General features: G+C 42.8%; 1 protein-coding gene across 1 annotated transcript in view; it reads right to left on the bottom strand.

The window, feature by feature from the left end:
- Positions 1 to 329: 329 nt before the first annotated feature.
- yjefn3 (YjeF N-terminal domain containing 3) overlaps positions 330 to 22737 on the bottom strand; it is a 76690-nt gene continuing 54282 nt past the window's right edge. The window contains exons 2-6 of the mRNA XM_084162897.1: positions 12038 to 12146; positions 7387 to 7497; positions 5285 to 5398; positions 4911 to 5061; positions 330 to 1116 (exon numbers count right to left, since the gene is read on the bottom strand). Of these exons, the coding sequence (XP_084019023.1) occupies positions 920 to 1116; positions 4911 to 5061; positions 5285 to 5398; positions 7387 to 7497; positions 12038 to 12146 (682 nt within the window). The 3' untranslated portion in view covers positions 330 to 919. The remainder of the gene's footprint in view (positions 1117 to 4910; positions 5062 to 5284; positions 5399 to 7386; positions 7498 to 12037; positions 12147 to 22737) is intronic.

Raw genomic sequence — 22737 nt, 5'->3', positions numbered from 1 at the left:
TCGACCTTCGCCTCTCCCGAGTCCGTAGGGGAGTTGCAGCGATGGGACAAGACTGTAACTACCAATTTGGGAGAAAAAGGGTTACAAAAATTATTATCAAGAAATATAAAGGTAATTTACAATTGAGCCCACATATGCAGTGTTTACCGTGAATGTAGTCTCCGCTACAGCGGGAACATTACTTTCAAATTTCAATCACACTGAAAAAGCTGAACTTCCACGATGCAGATTGAATAGAGCCCTTACTGTCATGATTACCTTTAATCTTGTCAACTGTCACCTTTCCTACTTTTCTTACATCGAATTACATAGGAATCAAAACAACTAACGACTAAATTATATATTTTATTGGACAAAGAGTTAACTCTACAACTGCCAATCAATGAACAGGTGTTACTTGGACTAAGGAAATGCAGTAGTGTAGACTGAATAAAATAAAAAATAAAAACAACAGCTGATGGAAGGTACAGTTCTATAACCAAAAAACCAAGCATTCTTCAATAAGAAAAAAACCCTCAAAACATAACAATACATAACAAAAATAGCAGTTAAGTCTAGGGTACATAATACCTGTTGCATTCATCAGTTTTTACTGAGGGAGAAAGAACATCTTGGAACTTTGCTAAGAAGAAATCACAAAAAGGAGAATGTCACAACTCACATGGAAACTCACATGGAAACTCACATGGAAACTCCTCAAACCATTTCCAAAACAGACATACAACTCAGACCAACCACAGATTCATCTTTCTATTGTACTTGAGTGGATTCTGGCTAAGGCGCAACCTCCTTTAGTATACACCAATTGGAGAGATGGCACATGAACAATAAAGCACAGTAACAATCTATAAAATACAAAACATGTAAATATATTATCCATATTTATCCAAAATTAGGACAGGAGGGTGTACTGTAGATGTTACAGTTCTATAAGACAGTCTGTGCCTGGGTATTCTGGCAGGTTCAGATCGTATTTCTTCTGGATGTCATAAGGCAGGAAGCGTCCTGCTAAGAAGTGCTTCCCCGAGAAACTGGTGGCGCACTTCTTTGGTGCCGTGAGCGAGATGAGGACGTCAGGATTGATCCCATCTGAGGTCACCTGGTCCACATCCCAACCTTTGACAAACAGACAAACAATGATCACCATTTAAATTCCACCTCCATAGATTGAGCAACAAATCTGTTGACATCTACTGGCTATATGTCATGTGACATAAAAGCAAGGAGAGAGTGAGTATCTCACTTGATCTTCTCCTTTCAACTTTAACCGGCATGTTATATCTTACAGATGAGAAAGCTGCTGGGTTCCAAAACAAGAGAAATGGGGAGAGGGTATGATGTAGAGGGTATTGTGTGGTCCTCTGTAGCTCAGCTGGTAGAGCACGGCGCTTGTAACGCCAAGGTAGTGGGTTCGATCCCCGGGACCACCCATACACTAAAATGTATGCACGCATGACTGTAAGTCGCTTTGGATAAAAGCGTCTGCTAAATGGCATATTATTATTATTATTATTATGTAATGGACAGAGCCAGAAGCCAAATGGATGTACTACACTAAGCTATATGCTTTATTATCTCAGTCCATCCAGGTTGGCCTTCACCACTCCTACCTCGACAGTGTTGAGGTTGACTTGAGGTTGATCTGATGAAGCCTATTGTAGTTGCAAATGTGGTCATGTATTGTGGTACATGTACAGGCTTTTCTTTTCTATGACTATTTCATGTTTAGCTCAGAGGTAAACCCTGTTTTGGGCAGTTTTCTGTACATCTGTGCACCATTGGCAAATGTTGGATGTACAGCATACTGTACAGTGCCTTGCAAAAGTATTCAGACCCCTTGGATTTCTTCACATTTTAATGTGTTACAAAGAGGGATTAAAATGGATTTAATTGTCTGTTTTTATCAACAATATACGCAAAATACTCTTTCAAAGTAGAATATATACACAGTACCAGTCAAAAGTTTGGACACACCTACTCATTCAAGGGTTTCTCTTTATTTTTTACATTGTAGAATAATAGTGAAGACATCCAAACTATGAAACAACACATATGGAATCATGTGGTAACCAAAAAAGTGTTAAACAAATCTAAATATATTTTATATTTGAGATTCTTCAAATAGCCACCCTTTGCCTTGATGACAGCTTTGCACACTCTTGGCATTCTCTCAACCAGCTTCATGAGGTAGTCACCTGGAATGCATTTCAATTAACAGGTGTGCCTTCTTAAAAGTTCATTTGTGGAATTTCTTTCCTTCTTAATGCATTTGAGCCAATCAGTTGTGTTGTGACAAGATACAGAAGATAGCCCTATTTGGTAAAAGACCAAGTCCATATTATGGCAAGAACAGCTCAAATAAGCAAAGAGAAACTTCAGTCCATCATTACTTTAAGACATGAAGGTCAGTCAATACGGAAAATGTCAAGAACTTTGAAAGTTTCTTCAAGTGCAGTCGCAAAAATCATCAAGTGCTATGATGAAACTGGCTCTCATGAGGACCAACACAGGAATGGAAGACCCAGAGTTACCTCTGCTGCAGAGGATAAGTTCATTAGTTACCAGCGTCAGAAATTGCAGCCCAAATAAATGCTTCACAGAGTAACAGACACATCTCAACATCAACTGTTCAGAGAAGACTGTGTGAATCAGGCCTTCATGGTCGAATTGCTGCAAAGAAACCACTACTAAAGGACACCAATAATAAGAAGAGACTTGCTTGGGCCAAGAAACACGAGCAATGGACATTAGACCCGTGGAAATGTGTCCTTTGGTCTGGAGTCCAAATTGGAGATTTTTAGCTCCAACCGCCGTGTCTTTGTGAGACGCTGTGTGGGTGTACGGATGATCTCTGCATGTGTATTGCCCACCGTAAAGCATGGAGGAGGAGGCGTTATGGTGTGGGGGTGCTTTGCTGGTGACACTGTCTGTGATTTATTTAGAATTCAAGGCACACTTAACCAGCATGGCTACCACAGCATTCTGCAGCGATACGCCATCCCATCTGGTTTGGGCTTAGTGGGACTATCATTTGTTTTTCAACAGGACAATGACCCAACACACCTCCGGGCTGTGTAAGGGCTATTTTACCAAGAAGGAGAGTGATGGAGTGCTGCATCAGATGAACTAGCCTCCATAATCCCCCGACCTCAACCCAATTGAGATGGTTTGGGATGAGTCGGACCACAGAGTGAAGGAAAAGCAGCCAACAAGTGCTCAGCATATGTGGGAACTCCTTCAAGACTGTTGGAAAAGCATTCCAGGTGAAGCTGGTTGAGAGAATGCCAAGAGTGTGCAAAGCTGTCATCAAGGCAAAGGGTGGCTATTTGAAGAATCTCAAATATAAAATATAAAACACTTTTTTGGTTACTACATGATTCCATATGTGTTATTTCATAGTTTTGATGTCTTCACTTTTATTCTACAATGTAAAAAATAGTAAAAATAAAGAAAAACCCTTGAATGAGTAGGTGTGTCCAAACTTTTGACTGGTACTCTATATTTTTTTAGGTTAATACAAATTAAATACCTAAAATATAGTTGTTGCATAAGTATTCATCTCCCTGAGTCAATACATGTTAGAAACACTTTTGACATCGATTACAGCCGTGTGTCTTCTTGGGTAAGTCTATAAGAGCTTCACACATCTGGATTGTGCAATATTTACCCATTATTATTTTCAAAATTCTTCAAGCTCTGTCAAGATGTTGGGGATCATGGCTAGACAGCAATTTTCAAGTCTTGCCATAGATTTTCAAGCAGATTTCAGTCAAAACTGTAACTTGGCCACTCAAAAACATTCATTGTCTTCTTGGTAAGCAACTCCAGTGTAGATTTTGTCTCTGGTGTAAAGCAGACTGAAGCAGGTTTCCCTCTAGGATTTTGCCTGTGATTTACTGTTTCTTTTAATCCTGAAAAACTCCCCAGTATTTGCCAATGTCAAGCATACCCATACCATGATGCAGCCACCACCATGCTTGAAAATAAGGAGGCAGTTACTCAGTGATCTGTTGTGTTGGATTTGGCCCAAACATAAGGCTTTGCATTTAGACCAAAAAGTGTATTCCTTTGCTGAGTTTTTTTTCTTCAGTATTACTTTAGTGCCTTGTTGCATACAGGATGCATGTTTTGAAATATTATTTTCCTGTATATTTGTATTCTTCTTTTCACTCTGTCATTTAGGTCATTATTGTGGAGTGTCTACAATGTTGTTGATCCATCCTCAGTTTTCTCCCATCACAGCCATTGAACTCTGCAGTTGTTTTAAAATCATCAATGGCCTCATGGTAACATCCCTTAGCAGTTTCATTCCTGTCCTGCAGCTCGTTTCAAAAGGATGACTATCTTTGATGTGTCTGGGTGGTTTAATATATAATCCACAGCATAATAATTAACTTGACCATGCTTAAAGAGATATTCAATGTCTTATTTGTTATTGTTACCCATCTACCAATCACTCCCCTTCTTCATGAGGATTTTGAAAAGTTCCCTGGTCTTTATAGTTGAATCTGTGCTTGAAATTCAATACTCGACTGAGGGACCTTACAGATGTATGTATGGGGGACAGAGGAAGGGTTAGTCATTCAAAAATCGTGTCATCCCCTATTATTTCTCACAGTAACTTATTATGTGATTTGTTAAGTCAAATTTTACTCATTAACTAATTTAGGCTTGCCTACACTAAGGGGCTGAATACTTATGCAATGACTATATTTTAGTTGTGATTTTTTTCCTATCAAAAATCAAATTAAAATGTTCTTCCACTTTGATATTACAGAGTGTTTTGTGTATTTTTCTTTAACAAAAAAGAAAATTAAATCTATTTCAATCCCACTTTGTAACACAATAAAATGTGATAAAATCCAAGGGATCTGAATACTTTTACAAGGCACTGTAGCTCTCAGCCTTACCTGAGGGCATGTCCACACTGGCGATGGGGATCTTGACCTGCTTGAGGGTGACTAGGATGCCAGCATAGGGCTCCTTCACGTCTGTGTGGTCAGTCTCTGGCCCGAGGATGGCATCGATCACCAGGTTATAGGCATCGTTGATCAGCTGCACCTGAACACACAACCACAACCCAAACTCTGATCAATCTCTAGAAAAGAGCTCTACATTGTGTTCACAGCTCCAGCAAGCTCAGCTGGGGCCAAATCCTACAGTGAGATGCAGGTGCTCAACTCATGGTGCACTTGCATAAATCAGTTCCGCTTGCAAATGTCAAGCTTAATTCAAGGATGAATGTGTCTATAAATGTCTTATAGTCCTTTTTGATGTTGCTCACCTCTGTTGGGAGATAGGAGAGGAATGGGATGTCCATCTTCTCACACTGAACTGTGAAGTCCTGATGAATGGTGTTAGGAGTGCGTTTGGGATAGTAGATGGTGGGCTCGTACTCCTTTTGGAAGGAAGGAGAGAGGCGAGAGCGAGAGGGGAGAAATAGGGGGAGGAAGAGCGAGAGAGGAGAGAGAGAGAATAACAGAGAGTCAGAGGAAAGTTACTGTAAGCATATCAAAAGGAAGTATAGCAATGAATACATGCCCTCTAACAAGGAGAACATTTATGAGAGGATGTACATTGCTGTTTTCCTGCCCTCCCTCTGGTCTGTCTGTGTATAGTAGATCAGGGCTGCATAGACAGACAGGCAGAACGGGGCGGGGAACGGGCGACTGACGTCATCTTTCATAGCCGCAGCTAAAGTACCCAGAGAGAGATGTCCCTCTGGGGTGGCAGCGACTCCTCTGTGACCCCTAGTGCCCCGACCTAGAAGAGGTTACATCATCACGTCAGACAGACGAACCTCAGGGACGGAGGCACCATCAGGATGCTCTCTAGCGTCAATAAGCGTCATGGAGCAGGAATACAGGAGAAATTAGGCATGAGGACTATGACTACAGGTTACAGAAAGGCCACAAGCCTTTTCCTGTTGATGTTAAGCATTCCCGGTATTGAACTTCCTCTCCCTGAAGGCTAGCATTCTGGGTTGGCCATAAAGGAGCGTCTTCCCTTTAGTCACAGTCCATTGAGATTCACGTGGTTTTGTCAAATGGAAAACAAAGGCCACATTGTCGAATCTCGGGGAATCATGTGTCATGTGATAAACAACTTCATTCTTTCAGACGTTGAGGCCAAGGTGTTTTTTCTTCACTAGAAACATAAAATAACCACATAATATTCTGAAAGAACTGTGGAACATCATGTGCATCCTCCCTTGCGTGAACAACAAGCTGGACTAACGTTCACAGTCATAATGAATCATATTCAGACAGAATCTGACAAAGATTAACTTTGACTCTTGGACTATTTGTCTTTTCCATATGCAATATTTTGGTTTGGCATTTAACAGTGGAAAGAACCAAGAATGCATGCCAAACACACTGAGACACATGCTAGCTTGGTGAACACGGATGGCCAGCCTAGGACCGCAGTGCAAATCAGTCTGGCTTAGCTAATTTGCTTTGGGGCTAAATAGTCAGCTACTCTCTGTTTAATCTAATCTACAGTTCCCAGATCAGAGCTAAAGACTGTGGTCTCATCTGCTGCGGTGCACTGCCTCTTTAAGACCTGAACTAGCAACTCCTGCAAGGAATAAGAGTAATGCCACAGTCAGGAATTCATCGACTGATGATTAGTTTTCTTTGGATCAAAGTTATGTGGAAGTGCTTTATGCATTCCTGGAATCCTGCTGTAAAATATATCTGTGTGTTGACCCCAGGCCCAGTCGCTGCCCCGAAAGCTTCACAGACAGTCATCTTACAACTTTAACAGATTCTGTCAACATGGTTTTAATCAGAGATATCGATGCTCCATAAATCTGGCATCTCAGACACATATGGTGAAGTTATATATATACATTCCTTTCCAAGGCAGGGAAACCAAACCACATCTATGGTTTCCACCACATAGAATAAAGATAGTAGACTTGCCTCACTATATCACTTGTAAATCCTTATTCTGATTGTTTTTAGTGAGTGTAATTGTCTGTAATATTGCAATTAATGCATTTACACCACAGAACAGCATTATCCACCATCATGCAAACTAATGTGACCAAAGTCATGACATCACCAGCATGACATCATGTTACATTACCACTGCCAACAGTAACCAGACAGTATTTAACGAGGGTAATGGTATTTAATGAGGGTAACAATGAAGTGATGTCATCGACATTTTCAATCCCGTAATGGATCAATTAATCATGATTTACAGGAGTTTAAATGAAAATCTCCTAAACACAGAGGGGGCCCCATCTACTCTAGACTGCAATTAAACCCAGTGAACCATTTCTTAATTTCTAACCATTGTCTGATTCTGTCCACATGGCCATGTATGTGTGATGGCTGGCGGGTGCATGGCGGGTGCAGTCTACTGTGGTATACTTACAAATATGCGCAGGTGGCGGGCACACACCAGGCCGATGGAGCCATTCTGGTCAGGACCACAGACCACCAACACTGTCGGCTGCTTCTTAGCCAGGGAGGTCAGAGGAAAGGCCTGGAGGGACGTGAGTGTGAGTGAGTGAGTGAGGGATGGAGGGAGGGAGGCAGAGAGTGAGACAGAGACATCACCAGTTAGCCTAGCAGACTCATTGTCCAGGGTACAGGTCATTCTATCCGCGAGGCTGACCCTCCATCACTGTCAGACTCTCTCCTTCGCGTGCCAGGGAGGCCATGCTATGGCCAGGGGAAATGGCACCCAGGTCTTTTTTTAAAGACAAAAAGCCCCAAACTCATTAAAATAACCCTGACAGGAATGGAAACAATACAAGAGCCGGACGCCACAGGATTCTCCCTTTAAATAACACACTACTGAGCCATGAGTTTCCCCACTAGGCCACTGGCATCTCCACCTCTCTGTTTTACAAGGGCACAGCACATACCCCAGTAAATCCCCTCACACGTCCTTAAATGAGGCAGCAGGTCTCCGCCACTTTCGTGTTGACTTAAGTTGTCTAATCTTCCTCCTCACACCAGTGGAGGCTGGTGGGAGGAGCTATAGGAGGACAGGCTCATTGTAATGGCTGGAATGGAATAAATGGAATGGAGTCAAACATGTGGTTTCTATATGTTTGATGTGTTCAATACCGTTCCATTTATTCAATTCCAGCCATTATAATGAGCCCATCCTCCTATAGCTCCTCCCACCAGCCTCCTCTGCTTCACACATTAAAAAAAAAAATATTTAACCTTTATTTAACTAGGCAAGTCAGTTAAGAACAAATTCTTAGACCGCTGCGCCACTCGGGAGCCCACAAACCAGTGGGGGAGTGAATCATGTAGCTAGTGTTGCTAGCTACTAGCGACATCACAGCCAAGGGTGTCTCACCTCACCCCACAACGCCTTTACCCAAACAAATGTGTAGCCGAACCCAGCGTATTGCATAGACTACTTTTAATATGGCCGCTATAACCGGAACTCTAAATGGAGGGGTACATTACCGTGCAACAAATGGAGCCGTACTCTAATTGCAGTATTCAATTAATACAGACATGAAAGCATTCATTACAGTAATGATGCTGGGAGAGGGGAGACAGCAGCCATTATCTCTAACATAAATGTTCTGTCCTGGAGCAGATACACTGTAAATTAGATGGAAGAAGGATGGTAATGACAGCTCGGGCCCATGAGGCGGAAGCGAGAGATAGGCTCCATTTTCTTATCTGAGTGGCTGAAACAGTTTCCTGGTGTCTCTCGTGGTGTGTCTCCCTCTGTGCAACAGGGTTTGATGTGTGTATCTCACTGCGTTGATGTGATGACACCCTCTCTGACCTGTTCCCGTGAGGTAAATGCTAACGCTAATTAGCGCCATATAATGACCAGCCATCTTTGATAGGAGTGGAAGTGGCATTCAATATGAACATACTGTGCAGTGGGAAATCTGAGTGCCTTTTATAGCAGCATCCTAACTGTCTCCTCTTATCTTGCCTTGTTTTAGGAGTTTTGCAATAACAGAGTGATTAAAGAGTCAATGTCGATAATACACATCCAGTGGGAAACAGAACAACCTAGTTTTAGAGGAGCAGGATGCCCTGGTCTGGGTTTGGCTCCTCTGTTTATCAGCAGGGCCCTTCTGCCCTGCTCATGGCTTCTATCTGGAGGAATGCTGATACGTCAGCTCATGCCAGGCTCCTCAGTCCTATCCTCACACACACACACACACACAGTACACACAGGAGCATGCCAAGAGTGTGCAAAGCTGCCATCAAGGCAAAGGGTGGCTATTTGAAGAATCTCAAATATCAAATATATTTTGATTTGTTTAACACTTTTTTGGTTACTACATGATTCCATATGTGTTATTTCATAGTTCTGATGTCTTCACTATTATTCTACAATGTAGAAAATAGTAAAAATAAAGAAAAACCCTTGAATGAGTAGGTGTTTTAAAACTTTTAACCGGTAGTGTACATACGGGAGGCAACCTCAATGGAGAATTTCCACTGGGGATGCTTTTTTGGCGGGGTCTGTGTGAGGGAGGCCACCCCAGTGTGTCTATGTATATGAAATACACACGCGCACACTCCAGATATGTCTCCCTTGGCCCTCTCAAAGATATATACTGAACAAAAATATAAACACAACATGTGAAGTGTTGGTCCCATGTTTCATGAGCTGAAATGAAAGATCCCAGAAATGTTCCATATGCACAAAAAGCTTATTGTTTACATCTCTGTTAGTGAGCATTTCTCCTTTGCCAAGATAATCCATCCACCTGACCGGTGTGGCATATCAAGAAGCTGATTAAACAGCATGATCATTACACAGGTGCACCTTGTGCTGGGGACAATAAAAGGCCACTCTAAAATGTGCAGTTTTGTCACACAACGCCACAGATGTTTCAAGTTTTGAGGGAGCGTGCAATTGGCCTGCTGCCTGCAGGAATGTCCACCAGAGCTGTTGCCAGAGAATTGAATGTTAATTTCTCTACCATAAGCCGCCTCCAACGTTGTTTTAGAGAATTTGGCAGTATGTCCAACTGGCGCACAACCGCAGACCACATATAACCACGCCAGTCCGGCTTCTTCACCTGCGGGATCGTCTGAGACCAGCCACCCAGACTGCTGATGAAACTGAGGAGTATTTCTGGCTGTAATAAAGCCCTTTTGTGGGGAAAAACTCTTCTGATTGGCTGTGCCCCTGCCCAGTCATTTGACAACCATAGATTAGGGCCTAATGAATTTATTTGAATTGACTAATTTCCTGATATGAACTGTAACTCAGTCAAATCGTTGAAATTGTTGCATGTTGCGTTTATATTTTTGTTCAGTAGTACCGTGATTTCAGGTATAGTCTTAAATAGTATAAATTCCAGCAGCCTATGCTAATTATGTTTTATTTATTTGTATAACAAATATCACAATTAGTTATTTAAATAAAAATAGGAATTATGTGTAAAAATGATAAAGTGTAAAGAAAATACAGATGGATATACAGTGCATTCGGAAAGTATACTTATGTAAATGTGATATTTCCGTTTTTAAAAAATTATACATTTGCAGAATTTTCTAAAAACCTGTTTTTGCTTTGTCATTATGGGGTATTGATGAGGGATAATTTTTTTAATGTTTTTTATCAATTTAAGAAAAAGGCTTTAACGTAACAAAATGTGGAAATAGTAAAGGGGTCTGAATACTTTCCAAATGCACTGTACACACATACACACAAACACACACACAAACGTATAAATGCGGCCACACACTATTAATGAAAGCTGCGCAGGATAATGAATGTGTTTTACGACGGACACGTTGACATATTGAACACATCCTGAGTAGACAGAACAGGGACCCAGGGACAACAGACTCCAGCGTTTACTGCTCCGTGGAAGCAGAACATTCTTTGTCTCCCCAGGTGTTGAAAGGCTTCTGCCTGCTATCCCAACCCAGGCTGAACGCAGGCGCCGCTCCGCACGCACTTCAGCCCAGATCACAGAGGAACACCCATGAGATGGACCCGTCATGGCCCGTGTGGTTGCTGCCGGGGGGATTGGATGTCTTTGGACGTATAGGGGGGATTACTTGGTGAGAAATTAATCTATCTGGCAACTGCACAGACTGCAGTGAAATCACAAAGCCCTACTACTGCACTTTCCTTGAATAACAGTGATGTCATGCATGTGGGTGCAGAAGCCCCAGGCCGATCCGGGCCGAGCCAGGCGCTGTTTGTCTAGCTACGGTATGTGATGTGGCTGTGTCCGCTCTGGCCATGGACCATTGGCTGCTGGTGATAATGGTGGTAGGTGGATGTGGTTGAGGTAATCAGACTTTCTCTCTCTCCCTCTCGGACAGGAAAGTGTCTCATATGTCTGGAAGCTCAGGGAACATTTATCACACCACACTGGGTGCCCGTGGAGCAAACGACCGCAGGGTTAAACCAACCGACTCTCTGGTCAAAGGAACCGCGTGTGTTCCTGACAGCGCCACAGAGAAACACTCTAGACACTGCTGTTACTGCCGCTGACTACAGGCTCACCACACATACATATTACACACAGAGGCGAACACACACACACAACCAGACGAACACACACACAAGCTAAAAGCGGACACATTATACATAAGCAGACACATACACGTGCTAACACACACACACACACAAACGAACACATAGGGGTCTGATAAGGGTCAGGTGGACTTGCCAGACTGGCTCCCAGCTGAGCAGATCAGTCTCTCATCAGGCAATCAGGCCAGATAGTGAACAGAGGCTCTGATGTGTCTCAGGGTTTATGGAGCAGAGACACCGCATTGCTGAGGGGGACAGTACTCCCACAACTGTAAATAAACACCCAAACTCACTATTTTTGCAAGAATACAGAGAACAGAACAGTCCCTGTGTGTTCCCTAAATCTCTATTCACAGTTCCTATGTCACCAGCTCTTAGAAAGTTGCATGGTTTTAAAATACTATTAGGTGGAACAGCATCAGAGCCTGGGGAAGGGAGAGAGGGATGGATGGATGAATGGAGGGATTGATGGATGAATGGTCCCAAAAAAAGTGATTATTGGAGAGGGAAGATGGGGATAAGGGGTACATACCTTGGTGATGGCAATGGCACAGGCGTGCCCCCAGATCTCTATGAGCTGCTGTTGGCCAAACCTGTAGTCCCTCAGCAGCTCTGTCTCAATGGCTGCTGTCTCCACTTTACTGTAAGGGAAACACAACACAGAGCAATAGCATTAGCATCATCAATCAGATTAAATCAATCACAATTATATACTGTACGGCAGCACTGTTTATGCATCTCTCAGTAAACTGGACATAAACCTCAAAAATATCTGTTGCGGTGTTGCGTGTTAGATTAAATGCTTGGTTGGGAATTGTCTGAGGCCTGAAGTCTTTCCTTTAAGCGTACAGACGCTATCAAGTTTAAGTTTATGAAATAGGTATTTACATGGTTCTGAAACAGGTACATTCAGGTCCAAAATTATTGGCATCCTTGATAAAGATGAGCAAAGATGGCTCTATATAATAAATAATACAAATACTGAGCTATATTGTACTAATATAATTGCTCAGAGAAAGAGATTTTATTTAACAAGTAATTTAAAAAACTAAAAAAGATAGGGGTCAAGATTATTGGCACCCCCTTTTTTCAGTGCTCCAGCAGCCCTCCCTTGTGAGGATAACGACACTGTGCCTTTTTCTAAAATGTTTAATGAGATTAGAGAACACATTGGGAGGGATCTTAGACCATTCCTCCATACAGAATCTTTCCAGATTCTTGATATACTTCCTTGATATACTTCGTCTGCGCTTATGGACTGTCCTCTTCAATTCAAACCAAAGGTTTTCAATGGGGTTCAAGTCCAGAGACTGAGATGGCCATTGCAAAATGTTGATTTAGTGGTCAATTAACCATTTATTTGTGGATGTTGATGTGAGCTTGGGGTTATTGTCTTGCTGGAAGATCCACTTGCGGCCAACTGCCAGCCTCCTGGCAGAGGCAACCAGGTTTTTGGCTAAAATGTCATGGTACTTGGTAAAGTTCATGATGCCATTGACCTTAACAAGGGTCACAGGACCAGTGGAAACAAAATAGCCCCATAAAATGAAAGATCCACCACCATATTTTACCATAGGTATGAAGTACTTTTCTGCATATGCTTCCGTTTTTTCGACGTCAAACCCACCATTGGTGTGCGTGGCCAAAGAGCTCTATTTTCATGTCATCTGACCATAGCACCACCTGGAGTTTGAAAAACGGCATTGACACTAGGATGTGAACCGCTGGATGGTCAATTATGAAGTAGGTAGTTCCATGGCTCTGACACAGGTATATGTCAAGGCTTACAGCTGAAACAGACCGTGAACTGATGTCATAATAATGGCGTGTGCTCGTTAAACCAGAGAGGGAAGAGGAGCATTGAAGACCGACCCTACAGTAACTACATGGCACAGCATGTGCTTGCCTGAGTGTGTGTTTGTGTGTTTGTGTGCAGTATGTGCACCATTTATATGCGAGTGTGTATTCTGGGTGCATGTTTCTGTGCTGATTGTTATTCTGTGTGTGCTGGCTGTGTGACTAATGTTGCTGTATCAGAGCGAGGGAGGCTGGCCTGCTGGTTTGAACCGGTCAGGTTTTGTGTGTCACAGAGGGGCTTGGCCTTGGACAGGTGACAGGGACACTGCTACAGATACGTCCCCTCTCATTCACCACGTGAACAGATCCTATATGGCAAAAAATAAATTGGGGCTTGTGTTGTCTGCACGTGAGCTGCTGCAGATACACACAGAAAGTACAGTATTCCTTATCACACTAGGGACACCTGGTGGAGAGCTACAGTACTACATCACAACTTTCTCTGACTACGATGGAGAACATTATAATCAAAGCATATAGTATAATAGCACATCTAAATGGACATCTTCATAAGGTATAATAATTTAACACATTTTATTAGAGTGAGAATTGATCAATGCAGTCACAAAATTCTAAGAACAACAGTCAGTAATGTGGATGTCCTATTTGCTCAAATGTTCCCAGATATCTTTTTTTCCTGTGTTACCAAAACAGCATAGATTAATTTAGTTCAGCCAAGGGCAGCAGAGAAAGGGAGAGAGGAAGAGATAGAGGGGAAGAGAAAGAAAGAGAATTTCCATCAAGATCAATATACTGTAGACGCAGCAGGATCGAACACATTCGATTCAGTTGACCATTTTTCTCTCCAGCTATAAAGCTAAAAAATTGTCCGTTTCTGTGTGTGCGCGTGCACGTGTCACTGCTGCTTTCCCCATGTATTACATCATGTGTTCGCCTCTAAGGCGACATTTGTGGTTCCAGCAGGAGTATTTTTGTTTACAGCAGAATCTATTTGTCAGCTGATGCTCTGCTCACACACGCACACACATACAATATAAAGGAACACAAATAATCTCTTCTTCTCATAACCTTTTTAATCCTCCACTTGTGACTACAGAGACAATCTAAAGCATGTAACAGCTTTAGGGCTCAATTCAATCTGTAGCGCTGAAGATCTGCTTGATAGAGCGATTGACAATTAAAGGCAATGTTCCCACGGTCGTGGAGATTGCGTTCAAGGTAAACGCTGCATATGTTGGCTCAATTGGATATGACCTTTAAATGTGAACAGCACTACAACGCAGATGTTCTGTGCTACGGATTGAATCGAGCCCCTTGGCAGCTCAACAATGACTAAGGACTTTGTCGCTGATGTAAAACCTTATTAAGACTTACATCTTATGATGAAACTCTTTAACCTTATTTCAGGTTCTCAGCAGATGAAAGTCATATGTTGAAAGCATTTAAAACGCTATCACCCTGGCAGACATAACCCCGCATTTACATCTCTCCTAACCAATAAAACAGATGGTGAAAAAACACCATCCATAGAAAATAAATAGCCTGCAGGCTAACAACGCACAGGCATCATAAACATAACCTTCTTTCATCATAACCAGAACCTTCATTTCACTGTAACTAGTTGAATGCTAAAGGTTGGCCCAGCGTTGGCCCAGTGTTGGCCCAGTGTTCCCTTCTCTTGTGGCTCTAGGATCACTGTGTTAAAACCCACCTCGTCCAACAGGGCTTTTGACATTTAGCTAAGCCAATGGAGCATCACAGCTGTCACCCAGGGCTAGCCTGGGGCACACTGCCTGGCTCACTGTGACATGAAGGTTTTTACAAAGATCACCTTTGTCCACTAGGTTGGATGGCTGCTCTTATAATAGGACTATAGTACTTTTACAGTAAGCTATGGAGTAGAATTGATCCTTGGTCACTGCCTGTAGGCCTAAATAAAATGTAAAGCTAACCCTTGTCACCTTGGCTAGATGTTGCCCGTAAGCACTGAATTAGGATCAGCTAACCCTCACCCAATCCTAACCTTAACCATTAGGGTGGGTGGGGCATAAAACGGACCTAAGATCTGTGTCAGTCTGGGAAACATCATCCTACCCCACTGTCTACAGTTCTCTTGGTAGTGAGGAGCTCTCACCACTATGAAGCAGTGTAGAGCATACGGAATGCAAGGCCCCTGATCATGGCTTCTAAACCAGGCCAAACGGCACCCATATTGAGCGTGCTGGGTCTACAGAATTCAATATAACTTATTGTATCTCTTTAGCTGGGTCAATAATGAGACAGAACTCCCTGTAGTTCATGTTCCCAGTGAACAGAAAACACACATTAGTACTGTAGTCCTTCACTCAAGCACATAACAGCCCTGAGGCAAAAGGAGAGCTGGATCCAACTGTGGTGCGCCAAGGGGGAACCATATGTCAGTGAAGGTGTTCTGAAGAGCAGAGGAGAAGGGGAAGAAAGGGGGTGTTGGGCATACACCTGAGTGGCTGGAGCAGCAGCAGCAGAGATAGTAACAAGCTGGAGTCCCAGTGTTGCACCCCTCCCTTCCTCCCCTGGAGTCTCCATTCATTTCCCTGTGTGTGGTGGCCACGGCGTCCCCGTGGTGTGGCGTTGCTCCACACCACTCAGGCTTCGGCTCAGGGTACTCAGCTGTGAACAATTGCCTCTTAATGAGCCTGTTTACTTCCATAGCCCTGGCCTGAGCAGAACACACACACACACACATGGGTACACATGCATGTATGCGCTGCAAGTACACACACACACACACACTTTTCAAACACACACTTACTAGCATTATTATTATTATTATTATTATTATTATTATTATTATTATTATTATTATTATTATGAGCAGAGGGCTGCTTGCAAAACAATTCGCTTCCACGTCACTCCAACAATGACATGTGAAACATACAGTACGGCCAACACACAATTAAGGCTGGGTGGACCACATGACTCAACATCACAACACTCTCTAATGCAGTGTTTCCCAAACGTTTTTTTCATCATTGGGGATCATCCTGCACAATTCTACACATTTTGCCATGTTTTGTATGTATATGTAATATCTGAGTGACTCAAACATTGCATCAAACCCAATGGGCTAAAAACCGAGCTAAAACATTAGCTGACATGGGCTAGTTGATCAAATGGACATTTCTAATTTCTAAGGTCTGCAATGAATGACATGACAAGAGGAAAACGCCTGATGCACTACCCAATTTCGAAATGACACCTTGTGTATTATACTATTACAACTTTCAAGAGTAAGTTGAAAGCCAGAAAGAAGAGATTTCTTAGCATTTGTTAATCTCCCCTACCTCTCCACTAGGGCTGATCCCAATTAGTCGACTGGTCGATTGTTTGGTCGTTAGGCTGTTGGTCGACCGAGATTGTTTTAGTCGGGCAGTAACAAATACATATACATATATTTGCGCCCATCTCAGTGAACTAATACATTGTGGAGGCCTAGACTAAAAGCCAATTTATGCTTGATCCGAAAATGTGGTCGGAGGCTCAATATGGAGGGTGTGACGCAAATGCGGAGCCGCCAAATCGAGCTCGATACCACATCGCCATGCGCCTCCCAAATGTTGTAACAATGCGGAGGGCTCAGTATAGCTCCGCGTTGACATGATTGGTTGACAGTAGGTGGGTGGGTACATCCTGTATAAATACAAACTCACTTCCTTGACAACAGCTCTGCACTGCTCTGCGAAGCGCAAGAAGTATGAATGCCCTGACTTCTGTTGAGGCCATATCACGATAAATGCCTCATGGCCAATGCAGAACTTGGATTGATCATGCGCCCAGATGCACAATGCACTTCTCTCTCCAGAATGCGCTCTCTCCCGCCAATTTGTGCACATTCATTGTTTCATAACTTCATTGTGTGAATTGTTTGCGTTTGATTATTAGTGTATATCAATTCCCCATTACACATATCACCAGTAGTACATTTACCATTAATTCCTATCATTTATGATCTACAATGTTTGTTACTTTGGTTACGGTCATTTATTTTAATGCATTCAATATTATTATTCCAGTCTTCCCGTTCTCATTGTCGGAGTGGACACATTGTTTGCAGAGTGCACAACCTATGCACATTCCATTTACGAGTTTTGTCAATTTAGTCTTTGTCTTTTGTTTGGAGCGCTTCTGTCAATGTTGAGTAAGGACGCGCACGCATAGAAGTAGGCCTATAGGCTACCTGGCCTGCTCGCAAATGTAGGCATATAAATATGCCCATTTGGGGATCTGATAGTATTACTGATTGGCTTAACGCATTACCACTAATGACCTGTGGAGCTTCTCAAAGTAATGTTTTCTTCAAAGTCTGTTTTTAAATCCATTGAGAATTACAATAGTTCCTCAATGTATTTGAAAAATCTTTCCAGCTCTCTCCCTTTCGATAACCACTCAGCGTGAAAGGGAAAAATGTCATGCTCTGATCCAATGGAAACGTCATAAAATAGGCCTACCTGATTACTTCTTATTAGTGCTTGACTTGGACTGAAATAGGTTTTGGTACTCATTTTGGGTGCTGGTACTGTTTATATTTAGGTGCAGGAGCGCCACAATACTTTTGAGCTAATGTTCTATAAGAGGACCAGGAGCTCAAGCAGTAGAACATTTGAGGGGCCGGTGCTCAGCTCCGGTGAGCTCCTGCCCAAGTCAAGCACTGCTTCTTATCCCTTGCGCAAATAGCCTACAGTTGTGTCTGTCCTTAGCTCACTGGCACAGGAAACTGAGGGCCCAGAATATTTTATACAATGTTGCAAGTTCGCTAGCACAAGCTTCAGGCCAGACCCAAGTTAATAGTTGATACAATGTTTCAAGTTCGTTGCAGTTAATAGTTGATACAATGTTTCAAGTTCATTGCAGACAGGCCATGTGTAGCCAAAGTGATTTATGAGCGTCAAAGGGAAAAATGTGATGCTCTGATCCAATGGAAACATCATAAAATAGGCCTACCTGAGCACTTCTTATTAATGCTTGACTTGGACTGAAATAGGTTCCGGTACTCATTTTGGGTGCTGGTACTGTTTATATTTAGGTGCAGGAGCTCCACAATACTTTTGAGCTAATGTTCTATAAGAGGAACAGGAGCTCAAGCACTAGAACATTTGAGGTGCCGGTACTCAGCTCTGGTGAGCTCCTGCCCAAGTCAAGCACTGCTTGTGTCTGTCCCGAGCTCACTGGCACTGGAAACTCGGAGTGCCCATCATATTTTATACAATGTTGCAAGTTCGCTAACTCAAGCTTCAGGCCAGACCCAAGTTAATAGTTGATACAATGTTTCAAGTTCGTTGCAGACAGGCCATGCATAGCCAATGTGATTTATAGGATATTTATTTTTATCAGGATATTTTCTACCTGCAGGGTGCAATGTTTTTATTTGTTGGCTTCATGTAGGCTGTTTTTACCAGTGGAGGCTCATAATAATGGCCGGAATGGAGTAAATGGAATGGTATCAAACACATGGTTTTCATGTGTTTGATACCATTCCCTTGACTCCATTCCAGCCATTATATGCCATTCCAGCCATTATTATGAGCCGTCCTCCCCTCAGCAGCCTCCACTGATTTTTACATCATTGACAATGGCAATAGAAGTTACTTTTTAGGTTTGTATCATTTTCATTTAGATTTAGATTTGGATAGAATTTTGATTAACCACATGACAATGATTTTGAGATATGAAGACGTTATTATAAATGAAATGAAACTGTTTCATGAAAATGTGCATATGAAAACCATAACTGGCACGCAGATCGGTAGAAATGGTAAGATAAATTGGCATTGCACATGAGAAAGGTTGCCGACTCCTCGTGTAGCCTATTACCGGCAACTTCAGGAGAGTAATGGCAGAATCTGCGAAAGCCAGCAGGAGGAGGAGAATAGTTGGGTCAGGTTAAGGTTTCTTTCTTCTGGTTATCTAGATCTCTGGCGCCATCTTGAGGCATTTGTCTTATTTCATCAAACCGTAAGCTTTTAGCATCAGACAAGCTCAATGCATATAGTTGATTTTATTAAAACACATAGGGTGTGTCTATATATGGAAAAATACACGTTTAAAAATGTCGGCCAATCGATAGGTCGAAAGAACAGACAACTTTCGGTCGACCAATATTTTTTTGGGGTCGGGACAACCCTACTCTCCACACCCTGGGGCGCGCCCCACAGTTTGGGAACCACTGCTCTAATGACTTATGAGCACATGATTATGGGGGAGAGTCAACAGAGCTGTGTGAGTGTCCCTCCATCTTAATGATCTGTTCATTGAGACAAAGTGAAATGTGCTGATGCCAAAATAACTGTCTATTAACAAAGATGGTATAGTATGAAGTTATGTAGAAACTGCTTCTCCAACAGAAATCCCAAATCACGCTTGTAGGCGATGTCATGGCGACGTTGGCTCGCTAAACTCATGCGCAGAAACAACACGTCACCGGGTCTAACGGTCGTCTCGTGCCGAACTTTCTTTCTAAAACTAGCCGCCGAAATTGTCGCAACCCCTATTACTAGTCTGTTCAACCTCTCTTTCGTAACGTCTGAGATCCCCAGAGATTGGAAAGCTGCCGCGGTCATCCCCCTCTTCAAAGGGGGTGACACTCTAGATCCAAACTGTTACAGACCTATATCCATCCTGCCCTGCCTTTCGAAAGTATTTGAAAGCCAAGTTAACAAACAGATCACCGACCATTTCGAATCCCACCGTACCTTCTCTGCTATGCAATCCGGTTTCCGAGCTGGTCATGGGTGCACTTCAGCCACGCTCAAGGTCCTAAATGATATTATAACCGCGATCGATAATAGACAGTACTGTGCAGCCGTCTTCATCGACCTGGCCAAGGCTTTCGACTCTGTCAACCACCGCATTCTTATTGGCAGACTAAATAGCCTTGGTTTCTCAAATGACTGCCTCGCCTGGTTCACCAACTACTTCTCAGATAGAGTTCAGTGTGTCAAATCGGAGGGCCTGTTGTCTGGACCTATGGCAGTCTCTATGGGGGTGCCACAGGGTTCAATTCTTGGGCCGACTCTTTTCTCCGTGTATATCAATGATGTCGCTCTTGCTGCTGGTGACTCTCAGATCCACCTCTACGCAGACGACACCATTTTGTATACATCTGGCCCTTCATTGGACACTGTGTTAACAAACCTCCAAACGAGCTTCAATGCCATACAACACTCCTTCAGTAGCCTCCAACTGCTCTTAAACACTAGTAAAACTAAATGCATGCTCTTCAATCGAACGCTGCTGGCACCCGCCCACCCGACTAGAATCACCACTCTCGACGGGTCTGACCTAGAGTATGTGGACAACTACAAATACCTAGGTGTCTGGTTAGACTGTAAACTCTCCTTCCAGACTCACATTAAGAATCTCCAATCCAAAGTTAAATCTAGAATCGGCTTCCTATTTCGCAACAAAGCCTCCTTCACTCATGCTGCCAAACATGCCCTCGTAAAACTGACTATCCTACCGATCCTTGACTTCGGCGATGTCATTTACAAAATAGCCTCCAACACTCTACTCAGCAAATTGGATGTAATCTATCACAGTGCCATCCGTTTTGTCTCCAAAGCCCCATACACTACCCACCACTGTGACCTGTACGCTCTTGTTGGCTGGTCCTCACTACATGTTCGTCGTCAAACCCACTGGCTCCAGGCCATCTATAAATCACTGCTAGGCAAATCCCCACCTTATCTTAGCTCATTGGTCACCATAGCAGCACCCACCCGTAGTCTGCGCTCCAGCAGGTATATCTCACTGGTCATTCCCAAAGCCAACACCTCCTTTGGCCGCCATTCCTTCCAGTTCTCTGCTGCCAATGACTGGAACGAATTGCAAAAATCTCTGAAGCTGGAGACTCTTATCTCCCTCACTAACTTTAAGCATCAGTTGTCAGAGCACCTTACCGATCACTGCACCTGTACACAGCCCATCTGAAATTAGCCCACCCAACTACCTCATCCCTATATTGTTATTTATTTTGCTCTTTTGCACCCCAGTATCTCTATTTGCACATAATCTCTTGCACATCTAGCATTCCAGTGTTAATACTAATTGTAATTATTTTTCACTATAGCCTATTTATTGCCTTACCTCCATAACTTGCTACATTTGCACACACTGTATATATATTTTCTGTTGTATTTTTTTTTACTTTATGTTTTTTTACCCCATATGTAACTCTGTGTTGTTGTTTTTATCGCACTACTATGCTTTATCTTGGCCAGGTCGCAGTTGTAAATGAGAACTTGTTCTCAACTGGCTTACCTGGTTAAATAAAGGTGAAATAAAATAAAATAAAAAATGTGCATGCCATCAAATCAAAGGCACTCCTTTGATATAAAGTTGTTTTTGACGAAAATGAAAAGGTGTCAGTTTGTCACTTTCACAACGTTGGAGTAATAACATGTTCAGCTACTTCAGACATAGGCTCTAATCTAGGTTGTGCCTTTAGATTTTGAGAAAATGATCAACTAAGGAATAATTTTTCACTTCTCTCATCGACCCTGGTCTGGTCTGCCGAGTCTGCTTCGGAAGCGTTCCCGGAATGCGATGCTGGGCCTCTGGGTTTAGAAACTCTGTGCTATTAAACCCGGTCTCCCTTCTCTCTGTCATCCTCTCTGTCCTCCTTTCTGTCTTCCACTCTGTTCCTTCTTTCTGTTCCTCTTCTCTGTCCTATTTTCTCTCCCTCTCTGTCCTATTTTCTGTCCTGAGCTGACCCAACACATCACAGAATAGCCACATCACATGTGGTAAAAGAGAAACAAGTTGAAATGGAAGAGCATGTGGTGGACACATCCATGTACACATTGAAACAAATACACACACACGGAAACACACACACTTCAGTCCTGCCCACTATCTCTTATACCCCCTCATGTGACGGTACTATGCATTCCCCTCTCAGGAAGATATGGAGCTAACATAACGTACTAGAGCTGAGAAAGCTCTAGTTACGCAGGCAGTAGCCTTAGTAAATACTGCCAGGCTTCTAAAATACACACACAAACATCCTGAGCCCCTGGCACCTGGCATCAAAGGGACAGGAAGCTGCACTCATTGGTCCTGCCTGTCCTATTAACCCCACCTATCACTGTGTGTCATGTTAGCAGGGGTCCATGCACATACTCAGGTACCAAAACATCTGCGAATACACTACTACTCATACCATACTCATGATTAAGGAAAAAGGGGTTATACTGCACTTCTTCCTCTCCAAGAACAGATTCAGTCACTACAGCAAGAAATATGATATCTAGTCTACAAGTTTCCATGGAACCTATTTATAATGCTATTTGAATTATCCCGCCTTATCAATACATGAAGCGAGGGGGAAAGAGAATAATAAATGAGTTATTTTTGGAAGGCCCCAAAGCTCTGTGAAAT

Source organism: Coregonus lavaretus, assembly GCF_964263955.1.
Source record: "Coregonus lavaretus genome assembly, chromosome: 6".
Lineage (NCBI taxonomy): Eukaryota > Metazoa > Chordata > Actinopteri > Salmoniformes > Salmonidae > Coregonus > Coregonus lavaretus.
This window is presented reverse-complemented; position numbering and strand designations above follow the sequence as displayed.